At 45.9% G+C, this 15,735-nt stretch overlaps 1 protein-coding gene and 3 non-coding genes across 5 annotated transcripts; all 4 read left to right on the top strand.

Moving 5' to 3' along the window:
* Window positions 1–5,251: 5,251 nt before the first annotated feature.
* On the top strand, window positions 5,252–15,124 carry NCL (nucleolin). 2 transcript variants are annotated; one of them, XM_036857713.1, is made up of 14 exons: window positions 5,252–5,417; window positions 6,505–6,621; window positions 7,863–8,325; window positions 8,695–8,898; window positions 9,008–9,094; window positions 9,279–9,420; window positions 10,067–10,191; window positions 11,500–11,623; window positions 12,136–12,293; window positions 12,788–12,911; window positions 13,087–13,220; window positions 13,751–13,877; window positions 14,207–14,430; window positions 14,612–15,124. In XM_036857713.1, exons 1-14 carry the CDS (start codon window positions 5,400–5,402, stop codon window positions 14,686–14,688), a joined length of 2,124 nt encoding a protein of 707 aa, XP_036713608.1. In that variant the 5' UTR covers window positions 5,252–5,399; the 3' UTR covers window positions 14,689–15,124. The 2 variants fall into 2 exon arrangements, with proteins under 2 accessions (XP_036713608.1, XP_036713607.1); XM_036857712.1 differs by having other exon boundaries at window positions 7,848–8,325.
* LOC118898589 lies at window positions 9,135–9,204 on the top strand. The gene has a single exon (XR_005020736.1). It is a non-coding gene; the product is annotated as a small nucleolar RNA SNORD82 (small nucleolar RNA).
* On the top strand, window positions 13,300–13,379 carry LOC118898590. Its single transcript, XR_005020737.1, has one exon. It is a non-coding gene; the product is annotated as a small nucleolar RNA SNORD20 (small nucleolar RNA).
* LOC118898582 lies at window positions 13,936–14,069 on the top strand. The gene has a single exon (XR_005020731.1). It is a non-coding gene; the product is annotated as a small nucleolar RNA SNORA75 (small nucleolar RNA).
* Window positions 15,125–15,735: the final 611 nt, after the last annotated feature.

Genomic DNA, 15,735 nt, shown 5'->3' with positions numbered 1-15,735 from the left:
GCCAAAAACTCAGTAATCAATACAATGTTTTAATGCAAGACATGAAACACATGTTCCGGTAGAGAAAACTGAATATTGTAAGAATGTCAGTCTTTCCAAAAGTAGTGCAAGGAAATTCATGATGAACAAAATATCAAGTTGTTTTTTTTTAAATTAATTAATTAATTTATTTTTGGCTGTATTGGGTCTTCATTTCTGTGCGAGGGCTTTCTCTAGTTGCGGCGAGCAGGGGCCACTCTTCATCGCGGTGCGTGGGCCTCTCACTATCGTGGCCTCTCCTGTTGCGGAGCACAGGCTCCAGACGCGCAGGCTCAGTAGTTGTGGCTCATGGGCCCAGTTGCTCCGCGGCATGTGGGATCTTCCCAGACCAGGGCTCGAACCCGTGTCCCCTGCATTGGCAGGCGGATTCTCAACCATTGCACCACCAGGGAAGCCCCAAATATCAAGTTTTAAATGAACACAGGATCAATAATAGTGTTGTGTAAGCCATAGTGGAGCCTGAGGCCAAAGAAATATCAGTAATTCTCATCCTGTGGGTTTTTAAAATTCGATTTTGTGTTCATTGTGTATTTTTCATGTTAATGAATAAATACTGCACTGAAATACTACTCATCTTGATCACTCAGTGTCTGGTGCCCCTTAGATCTTGTTCCTGAGACAAATGCCTCGCTCGCCTCACCTTAGTCCCCTTCTCTGCAGCAGGAAGTGGGCTTTCATTGGTGGGCTGCGGCACTGGGGGTTCACCCTGCCAGGTAGGAGAAGTCATTGAAATCTTTTATTTATTAGAATGTGTTTGTATCTGTTGATAAAACAAACTGATGTGGCAGGAATTCCCCGGCAGTCCAGTGGTTAGGACTCCGTGCTTTCATTGCCGAGGGTGTGGGTTCAATCCCTGGTCAGGGAACTAAGATCCTGCAAGCTGCGTGGCGCAGCCAAAAAAACAAACAAAAAAACTGATGTGGCTACACATAAGGGGCAAGACTGGTGTCAGGGAGGCCAATTCAGAATTGCTGCCTTAATCTAGGCAGGATGACGAAGCTTGAAGAAGGAAGCTGTGGGGAAAGTAGGGGAGCGATTCCAAAGACTCCCAAGGGCCAGGCTGTGGGAAGCCCCTGCCGTGGAGGCTGAGGGGGACGGTCGGGTCTAAGACTGTGTCCGGCCCTGGGCTGGGAGGGCCGGTTGCTGTGTCTTGTTTACGAAGGTATGAAAGATGGCGGTTCAGAGCGGAGGAAGAAGCTGAATTCAGTTTGTGACGCCTGGAATTTGAAGATCTATAGGACACCAAAGGGAGCTGCCTGGAGCCCAGGAGGAAAGAGGCTCGCGCAGAGACCCTGATTTGGGCGCTGTCAGAGGACAGTCGTCCCCGGGAGGTGGAACCAAAACCAGAGAGGGTACCCCAAGCAGAGGGGCAGGAGGTGGGGGTGTGTACAGAAGGGAGTTGAGGCCACGGGGGGCCCTATTCTTCCAAAAGAAGACAGCAGCAGACAGGAATTATCGTAATTGTCACACGATACTCCATTCATTGAATGGACGTTTCCTAAGCATCTTTTATGCACCAGGCACTGTCTGGGCACTTAAGAGGCGCTAAGCCATCCTGGCAGCAAGCTCCGCCCCCCAGAGCCTACATTCTGGCTCACTCTTCTGTGTTAGTTATACAGGTACGCTTACCTTTAGTCTCAGATTGGTGTGGACCAAGGGGTAGCCCCTTCATTTGGGAATCCTCACTCACTTAATCTTGTCCTCTTGTTTCTTTTCTAAGCTTCCAGCTCTCCCTCTACTGGGTCCTTCCCCACAGGCTATAAGGTATGGGGAAGCTTGAGCTGCGACCACTCTCTCTCCCAGGAGTGCTTCCTACAGGGGCCCTACACTTAGCACTGCCACTTCTCCATCTGCAGCAGTGTGGCTTCTACCCCATCACACTTGCCAAAATCTCCATCTTTTAATACCAAATCCAGTAGACCCTCTCAGGCCTCACCTTATTTGACTTTTTTGTGGCAGTGGATACTGTTTTCTTCCTTTTTTCTTGAAACCCTTTCTTCCCTTGGCTTCCAAAACTCCCCTTTTCTAGCTTGGCTTCTGCCTCTGGGCCTTCTCCCACCCTAGATGTTTCCCACCACTGGGTCTGGGTCTGCCCAGCCTTCTCCTCACTCTGGCTGCTATGCTAGGCTGGTCCCTCATGCCATCTGTGTCTGCAGCTGTGTGACCACCTCCATAGAGCCAGCTGCCTAAAGCAGCGGTCCCCAACCTTTTTGGCACCAGGCACTGGCTTTGTGGAAGACAGTTTTTCCACGGACGGGCGGTGCGGTGGGGAGAAGGGATGGTTCAGGAGGTGATGCAAGCGACGGGCAGCGGCAGATGAAGCTTCGCTCACTCACCCGCCGCTCACCTCCTGCTGTGCGGCCCAGTTCCCAACAGGCCGCAGACCAGTATCGGTCCCCTGCGGGTTGGGGACACCTGGCCTAAAGCGATGGGTATTTCTTATGCATGTATCATGTCCAACATTGAACTCAGGAGCTTCCCCCCAGACCCGCAGCCCTGCTGGTGTCACTCCACGTACATACACACACTCAACAGATAATGGAAATAAATGATCTGTTCTCCCTCTCTATTCAAGTCACGAAGTCTGTCAATAATAACAACAGCTAATACTGAGGGCTTATTACACATCTCACTTAATACTCGGAACAACCCAAATGTCAGGTACTATTATTATACGCATTTTATAAAGAAACTGGGATGACAGAGCAGGGTCTCAATTTAAATCCTAGTTCCTAGCTATGTGACCCTAGATAAGTTAACTTATCTATGCCCCAGTTTCTATAAAATAGTGATAACTTTTTTGTAAGAGTAAATGAATTTATATATATATTATCTATAAAGAACTGGAATAGTGCTTGGAACTTCATAAGTATTATATAAGTATTAGCTATTACTGTTTTTCTATCCCAGGCTGACTCCAAAGCAAGGCACTTGACCACTAAGCTATACTGGCTTTCTCCACTGCTCCTTTTACCTAAGTACTTCATTCACTCAACAAATAATTTTCACCACTACTTATGTCAGGCAATGCTTGAGGCGCCAGGAATATAGCAAAGAACAAAGTCTGTGTTCTCGTGGCTGGGGAAGGAGCAAACAGACAGTAAACAGACAAGAAAAATGCCAGGTAGTGTAAGTACCTGCAGAGGACTCAGTTAGGGTGATGTGGTAAGGAGCCTCTGGGTGGCACTTTTCATTGGAGGGTTGGGGAAAGGCCTCTTAAGAGGTGATATAAACTGAGATCTGAATGACAAGCCAGCCACGCCAGTATTTCTGTAACTCATCCCTGTCACTTGATCATGCACTGCTCTCTCCAACCTCTTCCCATGAGTGCCCCAAGCTTGCTCTGTGCCAAACTGCTTGCAAACACGGGGGTCTTATTCCACCATGCCTTGGCTTATGCTGTTCTTTCTGTCCCCCGTCACCCAGTAAGTGTCCCCTTGGTCCCCATGCCAGAGTTCAAAATGAGAACCTCCTCAGGGTGCTCTCCACAGATCATCAGAAAGCAGGGTGCAGACCAGAGAACTGGCCCCAGCTTCCTCCCTGATAAGAGAGCCCCAGTGGGTAGCTGTGAGTTTCCTATTCACTCAGTCACAGGAGCCTTCTAGGAAGAATTGCAAAATAACTTGATTGCTCACAGAATCCCCACCAGCCCTTGTTAAAATACAAAATCCTGGGCCCAATGCCACATCTCTCTTTTTTTTTTTTTAAAGAAATTCACGTTCTTTTATTTATTTATTTATTTATTTACGACTGTGTTGAGTCTTCGTTTCTGTGCGAGGACTTTCTCTAGTTGCGGCAAGTGGGGACCACTCCTCATTGCGGTGCGCGGGCCTCTCTCCATCGCGGCCTCTCTTGTTGCGGAGCACAGGCTCCAGACGCACAGGCTCAGTAATTGTGGCTCACGGGCCCAGACGCTCTGTGTGTGGCATGTGGGATCTTCCCAGACCAGGGCTCGAACCCGTGTCCCCTGCATTGGCAGGCAGATTCTCAACCACTGCGCCACCAGGGAAGCCCCCACATCTCTTTAATTAGAAACTCCAGAGGTGATTCTGAACATTAGTTCAGTTAGGGAAATGTCATCACAGCTAAAGGTATCTTGGTTTTGTACCAGGCACCAGGTGCCCATGATGTAACTATCCTACCTGGGCAGGCTCAAAACTGAAGAAAGCGCTCTAGGTTAAGTTTGACACCAATTAAGTTTTGCCACAGTGACCCATCTGAATAATTGGCAAAAACACAACGCAAAGGCAATTTTCTGTGCTTCCGCCAACAAGGAAACCTTCCTTTGACTCTTTTGATTGACTCCTAGACCATCTGGTGACATTGATTTAGCAGCCATTTTTAAATAGATGCTTTAGGCCCAAATAACAAAGAGGAAACTTTTGAGGGGTCAAAGGCCCTGCACTGTGGTTGGCCTGACCAAGTTCTTCTCCCCACCCCGCAGCTGTAACATCCAGTGACCACCAGGGTGTTTCCCACTGGTAAAATTACCTAGTGCATGAGGTTTCTTGAGATTAAATATTATGTTTGTGCGCTGCTCACGGTAAACTTCACAAACATACGCGACTGTCTATATCAGCAGCTCTCAGAAGGCAGCGTCAGGCACGTGGCCCGGGGGGAGTCACCGGCAGACAGGGGACTTTCTGGCTCCTGGTTAGCGGGCGGGACGAAAGTGGGCCCTCAACGCGGTGGACCCTGAATTCCCGACGGTCTCGGGCTAATTAGAAAACGGGGCAAACTCTTATCTTTCTTGCCTCCAGGAGGCTCTGCGTGGAGTGCGGGCCGGGGTCGCGCGTGAAGCCGCCCAGGAAACTCAAGACCTCCACAGTCGACAAGACCCGGGCACACTGGGGAGCCGGAAACCACCGCTACCCACCGCCCGGGAATTAGGAACACGCGGCGCCAAAAATGTCCGTCCCAAGGCGCAGGCGCCGCGAGCGCGGGCTGTGGATGGGCACTCCGGGAACCGCGCGCCCACGGCCCAATCAGCGCTGGCCTTGCACAAAGCGAGTCCCGCCCCCAGGCCGCCGCCACGAATCCCCTCCCCCCTTCTCTGGCCTCCTCTGCCCGCCCACTCCTGCCCGTGCCCCGCCCCACGCCGTTCTCAGGTAGAGGCTCGCGATTGGCTTATGGGAGGGACGCGAACTCTGGTTGGTCGCGGCGAAGTCACGAGGGCGCCGTCGTCGCCTTTCCAGAGGCGATTACTGGGCAGGCTCAGTCTTTCGCCTCAGTCTCGAGCTCTAGCTGGCAGCCAAGCGTACGAGCTCTGCGATCAGCGGCCGCCATCGACGTTGCTTCGTTTCCTCTGGGCTCATCTGCGCCACTCGCTCGCCACACACTCCGCAGTCATAGCAGCTATCATGGTAAAGCTTGCAAAGGTAAGAGGCCTTGCCCGCGCGAGCACGGACGTCAAGGCCTGTTTTTCGAGGAGCGCGCGCGCGGCGCCGCCAGGAGGAGGGCCTGCGCGCCGTCCCGGGCGCCTTCGAGGGCGCCATAGTGCGGGAAGTCTCGCGCGATTAGCTGGGAGGTCTCGCGGGTTTTGGCTGTGTGGTAGCGACGTGAAGAGCTTCGGCAGGTGCCGCGGATGGTGGATGCGGCGGGGAAGGACTTGGGGGCTGAGCGCGGGAAGGGGGCGCTGGGCCCCGCACGGATGAGGCCAAACTCCTGCGACGGGCCCGAGCGGAGCCCCGCCTCCTGACGCACGTGCCCCGGCTCGCGGCCCGCCACGTGGGCCGCGCCGCGTGGGTCCTGGTGCCTGCTGAGGGCCCTGGGGCGGAGGGCGGCGGCCCACGGGGTCTCAGCTCCGGGCGGGCGGGCGGACGGCAGGTGGGCTCCGGAAGGAGGCCCTGCCGCGTGCTTTTTGCGCCGGGCTGCGCGCACATGGTGGCCTGCGACTTACCCCCACGTGGCCCTGCCGGGGATGAAAGGGGCGGGGTTGATAACCTGGGAAAGGAAAACTTAATGGAAGACTAAAGGTTAAGACGTGGATTTTTTTTTTTTTTAAGATTGCCTTAATTCAAATTCAGACGAGGGTGGTGGGATTAGGTACCACAACTTACCCCAAAGGCTTTTTTAAGGTGGTTTTCCCCTGGTGAAGGGCCGTGGATTGTTAGCTGTTACAGTGGTCCGATTGTAGGCTCTATTGAAAAATTGTGCCGCGATGCAAGGTTCGATTCTGGCTGGATGTATAGTTTTTAAAATGGGTGTGCTTAAAGGAGGTAGCAAGAAGAGAGAGACCGTTTTCTTGAAGTTGCGTTTTTATCCTAAGGTTGGTTTTTGAAGAACTTGACAGGAAATATGTGGGAAGTTGAGAATTCACCTGTGTTAACATTGGTATGAAGAGTAGTTTTTATGTGAATTGTACTTAACAGTATGAAGAGCGGGTTCTGAGGGAGATGACTGCAGTTTTACTCTGAAGAATGGCCTGAAATGTGGGAAGTGTAATGTGTAATGTGTCCGTTTTAGGCCGGTAAAAATCAAGGTGACCCCAAGAAAATGGCTCCTCCCCCAAAGGAGGTAGAAGAAGATAGTGAAGATGAGGAAATGTCAGAAGATGAAGAGGATGATAGCAGTGGAGAAGAGGTAATGGTATATAGTTTAACGCAGAATTGTGTTAAACTACAAAATGGAGAGTTAAAAGCACGTGATAATTGGATGTCTGAAAATACTGGCAAAAAATAGGATTATATTCATTCATATATGACCTGTTGTAATGGTCCAGCGTTTCACAAAGTTTTTATTGACCTGTCAAGATTCCATAAGAGTAAGTGTTTGAATGAACTTGAGAGGAAAGGTGTGGAGTTTTCATGTGCCCTCTGCAGGGCTTGGTGTGATATAATGCAATAATATATTATTAGTTTTCCACTTTGAACACATTAGCCCCACGTACCAGCTGGAGAAACAGCCTGGACAGTTAACTGTCCTGCGAGTGGCAGCTCTGAGCATTATATTTAGGTCTGAGGTTAACCTTAACAGAGTCTTCTAGTCTCTAGGTAGGACTAATTGGTCTCTGTTATCCTATATGGGCTTGATAATACTAAACACTGTTACAACGTGTGGATTGAGGGTTGCCACCTCCCATTGTGTTAGAGCTTAATTAGCACTCCCAGCTACTGTTGGCTCGCTGTAAAGACAACTAATTGCTGTATTTGCTCATATTTCTTATTTAGAATTTAATAAAGATTTTATTTTGACACACATAACCTGATAAAACCAATAGTCACCAAAATGTGGTTTTGAGTGTGACTTAAATGTAGATAAATGACAGTTTGTTATCAAGCTAATGTGTTCACTCTTTGTATTAATTTTGCAGCGATTGACTGTACAGCTTGACTATTTGATGTTCATTTTCTCTTTGGTCCTAAGAACGAGCATTCAGTGAACTTTATTCCTCCACCCACTGTGAGAGTCCCAAATAACTTAATAATACTTAACAGGTAGTCCTTTCTATGTGTAAGGCTTTTAATTACATACATCAACTCAGTCCGTAAAGCAATGTATAAGGTTGAGTTATTTTCAGATGGGAAAACTATTGAGGCTTAAGATTAAGTTTTAAAACTTTGCCTAAGCCCACGCAGTGGCATCCAGACAGTCTATTTTCAGAGTCCGTGTTAGGGTGTGCTGCAGGATGAGGACTGTGGCTTCAAGCGTACAGAAGGACATGTTACTTGACCCTGTAGCTTAACTTGCTAACCTCTAGTGCATGTGGTCTTCAACTAGAGGCAATGCTAGAATTTAGCATTCATTTATGGGACCAAGGCTCTCTGAGTTTGGAAACAGGCCTATGTTGGTTTTTATTTATTCTTAAGGTTGTTATTCCTCAGAAAAAAGGCAAAAAGGCTACCACAACTCCAGCAAAGAAGATGATGGTTTCCCCAACAAAAAAGGTTGCAGTTGCCACACCGGCAAAGAAAGCAGTTGTCACCCCTGGCAAAAAGACAGCCGCTACGCCAGCCAAGAAGACGGTTACACCTGCCAAAGCAGTAGCAACACCTGGCAAAAAGGGAGCCACACCAGGCAAAGCATTGGTGGCAACCCCTGGTAAGAAGGGAGCAGTCGCTCCAGCCAAGGGAGCAAAGAACGGCAAGAATGCCAAGAAGGAAGACAGTGATGAGGAAGATGAAGACGACAGTGAAGAGGAGGATGAGGATGATGAAGAGGAGGAGGAGGATGAATTCGAGCCAGCGGTGATGAAAGCAGCTGCTGCTCCTGCCTCAGATGATGAGGATGACGAGGACGAAGATGACGATGAAGACGACGAGGAGGAGGATGAGGACGACGAGGATGGTAAGGCATTGTATTGGGAGTCCTTGGGCTCCTGTTTGCAAGATACATTAGGGGCGAGGTGTGGGTGGTAATGCGATACTCCTGACGAATCATCCCAGGGATTCTCTGGGCTGGTTGTGGTGCACTAGTGGTGCCTGTGTGGTACCCATGCATGATTGCCTGCTCCTGAGTAACATGCTTCAAACAGCTCATCCTGTATTTTTCACAGTGTAGAATTTTGCTTCCAAGTGATTTGTTAATTCTTCCTATAGCAACTAACTAAGCACACTGGCATGGACAAGATTACATTTATTTTCCTTTGGCTTTTCCTAGGACTAGAAATAGAACTGGGATAATTCTGAGTTTTTGACTAGGTGACTTCTCTTTCAGACTCTGAAGAGGAAGCTACGGAGACTGCACCAGCCAAAGGAAAGAAAGCTCCAGCAAAAGCTGCTCCTGTGAAGGCAAAGAGCACTGATGAAGATGAAGAGGATGACGATGAGGATGAGGAGGATGACGAGGAGGAGGATGAAGACGAGGAGGAGGAAGAGGATGACGAGGAGGAGGAGGAAGAGGAGGAGGAGGAGGAGGAAGGTAATCAAGTTAGATTCTGAAGTACATTGGCATGAGTTTTGTTTAAAGGAGATGCTTGGGTATGTGTGGCTACTTGTGGATGACATAGATTGTTTGCAATCTTGACCAGAACTTGTCAAAGAAGCACCTGGAAAACGAAAGAAGGAAATGACCAAACAAAAAGCAGCTCCTGAAGCCAAGAAACAGAAAGTGGAAGGTAACTTAGAGAATTGGGAGATTGGGAAATAACACGTAATAGCACAAGTGATGAACAACAAAGGGACTTAATACTGAAACCCGATGTTATATTGCAATGTGCTGATGTGCTATGTACAGAAATAATTTGACTAATAGTCAAATATACTGGAAAATAGACTAATTTGAGTAAATTTTTTGTACAGCCACAGAACCAACTACATCTTTCAATCTTTTTGTTGGAAACCTGAACTTCAGTAAATCTGCTCCTGAATTGAAAACGGGTATCAGTGACCTTTTTGCTAAAAATGATCTTGCAGTTGTTGATGTCAGAATTGGTGTGTCTAGGTAAGTATGGGGGAGCTACGCCGTAGTTCTGCATGATACTCGTGGGTCTGCTAATGCTTTTTCCTTCCCCTTTTAGAACCTTAGCCCATCATCCTTAAATGTGAGTATGTTAAAGTCTTCAAAGATTAGACATTAATGAATTAAATCATTGGACTATCAAATTGTAAAACCCCCAAATTGAAATTTCCCTAGTCTTCCTTAACTTTTGATATAGCACGGTCTAGTTTCTAATAATGAGATTTGATGCTTATCCTAGAAGTATCTATTAGACCTGAGAAGCCATAATAGTGAATGCTTTTAATCAGACAGGATTTTCCTATCTTAGTGCTTAAACAGGTTTTTTTGTCATCTGCTATCAGTTGTTAAGGCGCAGTGTAACTAAAGAAGATCTCAGAGGTGAACTTGCATCAGGTCTTGGTACTTAGATCCTGCTCTGTAGCCTCAGCTTAAAAGAGCCTGACTCAATTTTGTTAATTGTATAGGTGCTTTTTAATCCTTGCTTGCACTGTCATATTAGTGTTACTGTTCGCCCAGAATATGTGTTACGTGGCTCTTGTTTGGTGGGTTTTTTTGTTTTTTGTTTTTTCCCCCCACCTGTAACTTTTTTTTTTTCTTTTTTTCTTTTTTTGTCCTCTTCGCCTTAAAGGAAGTTTGGCTATGTGGATTTTGAATCTGCTGAAGACCTGGAAAAAGCCTTGGAACTCACTGGTTTAAAAGTCTTTGGCAATGAAATTAAACTAGAAAAACCAAAGGGAAAAGACAGTAAGAAAGGTATGTAAAGCTTTAGGTAATGATGATACTTGTTAATGGTTATGTATTTAATCTAATGTAGACAAGCCAGGGTAAGTAGTTTAACTTTTTTTCCTTTGGCTTCCTCATAATGTTGTGAGGATTAAATGAATTAGAATGTTAAATGTTTACAACAGGGCCTGGCACTGCTTGCTAGACTTAATCAAAAAATAATTGGTTATGGGGCTTCCCTGGTGGCGCAGTGGTTGAGAATCTGCCTGCCAATGCAGGGGACACGGGTTCGAGCCCTGGTCTGGGAAGATCCCACATGCCGCGGAGCAACTGGGCCCGTGAGCCACAACTACTGAGCCTGCGCGTCTGGAGCCTGTGCTCCGCAACAAAGGAGGCCGCGATAATGAGAGGCCCGCGCACCGCGATGAAGAGTGGCCCCCGCATGCCGCAACTAGAGAAAGCCCTCACACAGAAACGAAGACCCAACACAGCCAAAAATAAATAAATAAATAAAAAATAAAAATAAAGGAATTCCTTTAAAAAAAAAATGCTTTCCTGAAACCAATCAGGGAGTTCAAGCTTTTTTAAAAAAAAAAAAAATAAATAATTGGTTAGATGTACCTAAATTAATAAAGAGTCCTTTCCTCACTGGACCTAGAGCAGATCACCAACTACTCCTTTTGCATCTTTAACCCTTCTCTGTATGCACTTGTCACATTTCAAGTGTGTGTTTATGATCTTTTTATTTTTTAATTTTTTAAAGTAAAAAAAAAATTTTTGGCCGTGCCGTGCAGCTTGCGGGATGCTAGTTCTGCGACCAGGGATCGAAGCATGCCCCCTGCAGTGGGAGCTCGGAGTCCCAACCACTGGACCGCCAGGGAATTCCCTACACTTTTTTTTTTTATGATCTTTTTAACTGAAAAATACTGAACATCTCCTCTCTATATACTACATAATATTTAGCTGTATTTTAAATATTCAGTGCATACTTTGTTGTCAGCTGTGACAGCAATTTGTTTTGTCACTGCTATATCTCCATAATAGCAGAGTGCCTCCCTCCTACATTGTAGAATCTCTTTTTTTTTATTTTTAACCTTTTTATTTTTATCTCTTTGGCTGTGCTGTGTGGCACGCAGGATCTTAGTTCCCTGACCAGGGATCCAACCCGTGCCCCCTACAGTGGGAGCGCAGAGTCTTAACCACTGGACGGCCAGGGAAGTCCCTCAAAATTATTTCTTAAACAGAACTTTTACATTGGTCAGTCTTTGGTGATCTTTGGGGGGAAAATGGTCTTTTAAGCCATCCAGTTCATTTTTGTGTTTTTGTTTTTTAATCTAGATCGAGATGCGAGAACACTTTTGGCTAAAAATCTTCCTTATAAAGTTACTCAGGAAGAATTAAAAGAAGTGTTTGAAGATGCTGTGGAGATCAGATTAGTCAGCAAGGATGGGAAGAGTAAAGGGTATGTTTCGTGTCTACTGCAGTGTTTTGTTAAAATCAATGAACTTCACTAATTTATAAAAGAAATGCTGATTTAATGTTCCTGTGTTCGTGATTTTGGGCAAATTAATTATTCTGTAACCTACGTCAGTCACCCATCTGTACAGTGGGGATGATGTACTTTAAGTGATAAAATAGAGTGATTTTGTTATAAGATGAGCTAATGTATAAAATACTATGTATGTGCCTAGCTTACAGTAAATGTTTTGGAAATAATTAATTGTAGTGAGGTGGACTTACTGTGAACAAATTTTCTAGAAGTGTTTGGCAAACTTTCTGTAGTGGGAGGAAAGTTTAAATTGAAAAGTGGAAGATGGCAGAAACCTTGAACATTTCAATTACTATAAAACAAAGGACATTTTTATTGTACTCATCTGAAATACGGGCATATTGCTGAGATTAAAAACATTTGTGTTAGAGAATTAATATGGTTTTAAAAATCAAGTGAGTTCTTAACGTTTTTTCCTTTTGTAGGATTGCTTATATTGAATTTAAGACAGAAGCTGATGCAGAGAAAACCTTGGAAGAAAAGCAGGGAACAGAGATAGATGGGCGATCCATTTCCCTGTACTATACCGGAGAGAAAGGTCAAAGTCAAGACTATAGAGGTGGAAAGAATAGCACTTGGAGTGGTAAGAATTTATAGGCTTCCTACGGGGTTCTGGAATTGATGGAGGGAAAAGAAATCCTTTGCATCTTTGTACTTTATAAAGTTGACTGATAAATTGGATATAGATGTAGATCAGCAAGTTACACCTGTATTTGTAATTGAGTGTCTTGAATGAGAGCTATATGAAATCTTTGTACTAGAACACAGATAAATCTAGCTTCCTTTGCACGTTTTATACTGTAAAGGACTTAGATCGTGTGCATTTAAAAATCAGAATATGCTAGGAAGACACAGGGCTGCAGTCAGCTTACATCTGAACAGTAGGAGTGGAAGGAAGCAGCATGTAACAGTACATAGTAGGTACTTGATATGTTGAATACCAGGTAGCGTTCCACTTGTATCAACATTGGTGTGTTAACTCTCCCAAGCTCAGAAATTCTTTAAGAACAATGTATAGCTGTGACTGTAGTTGGGAACTACTGCTTCAGTCTTAATTTGACATGTCTTTATTTGTAGGTGAATCAAAAACCCTGGTTTTAAGCAACCTCTCCTATAGTGCAACGGAAGAAACTCTTCAGGAAGTATTTGAGAAGGCAACGTTTATCAAAGTGCCCCAGAACCAGAATGGCAAATCTAAAGGGTAAAATAATTAGTATCTTTATGTTGTCAGTTACAGGCTTTTAAGAGTATCTTGTGGAGGTAAAATCATGTTAGTAGAAGCTGCACCGTTTAAGTGTTTCAAGAAAAAGGCTTGGTGGCATCAGAGGAGCTGTGCGCTTGGTAACTTACTCTAAATGTTGACTCTTTATCCTCAGGTATGCATTTATAGAATTTGCGTCATTTGAAGATGCTAAAGAAGCTTTAAATTCATGTAATAAAAGGGAAATTGAGGGCAGAGCCATCAGGCTGGAGTTGCAAGGACCCAGGGGATCACCTAATGCAAGAAGCCGTAAGTTACTTCATTAACAAGATGTTGTGGTTGCGTCCTCAGATCTAGAACGTTTCCGTTGCTGCTGAGTAAATGATACTGGATATGATGACTGATTATCTGAGAAATAACTGATGAAATCTCAAGAAAAGTCCTCTAGATAGTCAAGTTCTGATCCAGCTAAGTCAACACTGAGCAGCATATTTGCCAGGGGTTTACTGTCTTACATGGTGTTTGTAGCTGCCTGGTTTAGAACTACTTTCACTTGCTTGGGTTGCTGCTTCTCCTGTTTTCCATAAAAGATTCTCAACTGCTCTGGTGATCAGTGTAAACTTGACATGGCATTTGGTCTAAGCCCTTTGCTTTAAACGCTAGTTGACCAAGTTGCTTTTACCTGCTTTTCCTCAGACACTCAAGGTGAAAGGCTACCTTTTGCTAAGATGAGCATTCTTAGCCAGTAGTCAGATACTAGACTGCAACATGCAAGTCCAGCATGTTGTTATGAATTGTGACTTTAATAAAAAGTACAATTTTTATTTTTTCTTTCCCAGAGCCATCCAAAACTCTGTTTGTCAAAGGTCTGTCTGAGGATACTACAGAAGAGACATTAAAGGAGTCGTTTGACGGCTCTATTCGTGCAAGGATAGTCACTGACCGGGAGACTGGATCCTCCAAGGGGTAAGTAAGATGCAGGGGACGTGTGGCGTCCACCAGGTGGAGAGCTCCCACCTAAGACGTCTTCTCATTGAGCTCCTTTCTGTCGATCGGTGACAGTTCAGGATTCGCACGAGAAGAAGAGACAATTCACAGAGCTAGCATTGTTGCCTTCTGTCTTCACAGAGGTATATTCAGCTGTTTTGTGGGACATTCTGTTTCAGTTTTCCATAGGGAACTGCCCTCACCTGGGTCTTTTCCCAGTTAAGTATCACCATCCAACATGTGAGAGTAACTTGGCATTTGTTCCATGTGTTGGCTTTATAATGAGCAATTTCGTTTGGTGTTTTTAGGTTTGGTTTTGTAGACTTCAACAGTGAGGAAGAGGCCAAAGCTGCCAAGGAGGCCATGGAAGATGGTGAAATTGATGGAAACAAAGTTACTTTGGACTGGGCCAAGCCTAAGGGTGAAGGTGGCTTCGGTGGCCGAGGAGGAGGCAGAGGTGGCTTCGGTGGCAGAGGTGGTGGCAGAGGTGGCCGAGGTGGATTTGGTGGCAGAGGCCGGGGAGGCTTTGGAGGTAAGGAGCATGGTGGCCTACCCAACTGTGTACGCTGGATAGCACGTGGCTGTGCACTTCGGAGCCTGAGCCTGCAGGTCCAGGTTCCTGCATCAGTCCCCACGTCCTCACTCATCTTGCTGGGGAGGGGATAACTGGCGGCTTTGCAGCCACTCCTCATTGATGGCTTGCCTTCCTGCAGGGCGAGGAGGCTTCCGAGGAGGCAGAGGAGGAGGCGGAGACCACAAGCCACAAGGAAAGAAGACGAAATTTGAATAGTTTCTTCTATCCCTGTCTTTCCCTCTTCCATTTGAAAGAAAGGACTCTGAGGTTTTTACTCTGTTACCTGCTCAATGACGGAGCCTTCTGAGGACATTCCAAGACAGTATACAGCCCTGTGGTCTACTTGGAAATCCGTATAGATAACATTTCAAGGGAGATAACCCTGTTGGTGTTGACTGGATATTCGTAAAAACTTTTTAAAGAGATGAGTGATAGAGCTAACCCTTATCTGTAAGTTTTGAATTTATATTGTTTCCTCCCATGTACAAAACCATTTTTTTCCTACGGAGTTTTTTGGTTTTGGTTTTTTGTTTTTGTTTTTGTTTTTTTTGCGTTGGTGGGTTATAAAGGAAAGCAGAATGTTTTATCATGATTTTTGCTTTAGCAACTTTGGGACAAATTAAAAGTCCTAAACTCTGGTGCCAGACTTGTACTTCCTGTCCTAGAGTGTTTCTCCTGGAATATCACTGAGAGTGGAGCATGGCAAATCAGTTGTGCCGCTCCAGATCTCCTCCACCCCCCTGTGAAAATGCTTACGCTTTGGTTTCAAGTATCCCAGCCATAAGTTTTGGTGAAATGGCTGGTGAGGTGACCAACTTTCTGCAGCCCTGTGTATGTCACGTGAAAGGCTCATTGGAAATCCGCTGTGGCCTTATCCCACTTAGAAACAGGCGTGAGGGGTCAGGTGTCCTGAAAAAGTGCTTTGGAAAGAGGGCCAGGAGCACTTTGGTCCGGCCTCCTATAGATATGCATGCGAGAGCAATGACTGATGAGTATAATTCCTGCTGGATGAATGGGCCACAATGGAGGCTTTGGGACTGTGAGGCTGGAGAGGAAACTACCAGTCTAGCCAATGGGCCTACTATCTTTTGTAATTCCCCCAGCACCCTCGGGTTAAACCAACAAGAAAGGCCTTTGGTTTTGCACTGTGATGAGAACGCAGACGTTCTGGCTTATTAAGCATTCCCTGCCCACCCCCCACTTCCAATTGAAGGTCATATGAAAGGCCTAGGTCAAGCGATTAACATGATATATTTAGTTGAA

The sequence above is a fragment of the Balaenoptera musculus genome, chromosome 7 (assembly GCF_009873245.2).
Source record: "Balaenoptera musculus isolate JJ_BM4_2016_0621 chromosome 7, mBalMus1.pri.v3, whole genome shotgun sequence".
NCBI classification, from domain to species: Eukaryota; Metazoa; Chordata; class Mammalia; order Artiodactyla; family Balaenopteridae; genus Balaenoptera; species Balaenoptera musculus.
The sequence above is the reverse complement of the archived record's forward strand: the minus strand, read 5'-3'. Positions and strand labels throughout refer to the sequence as shown.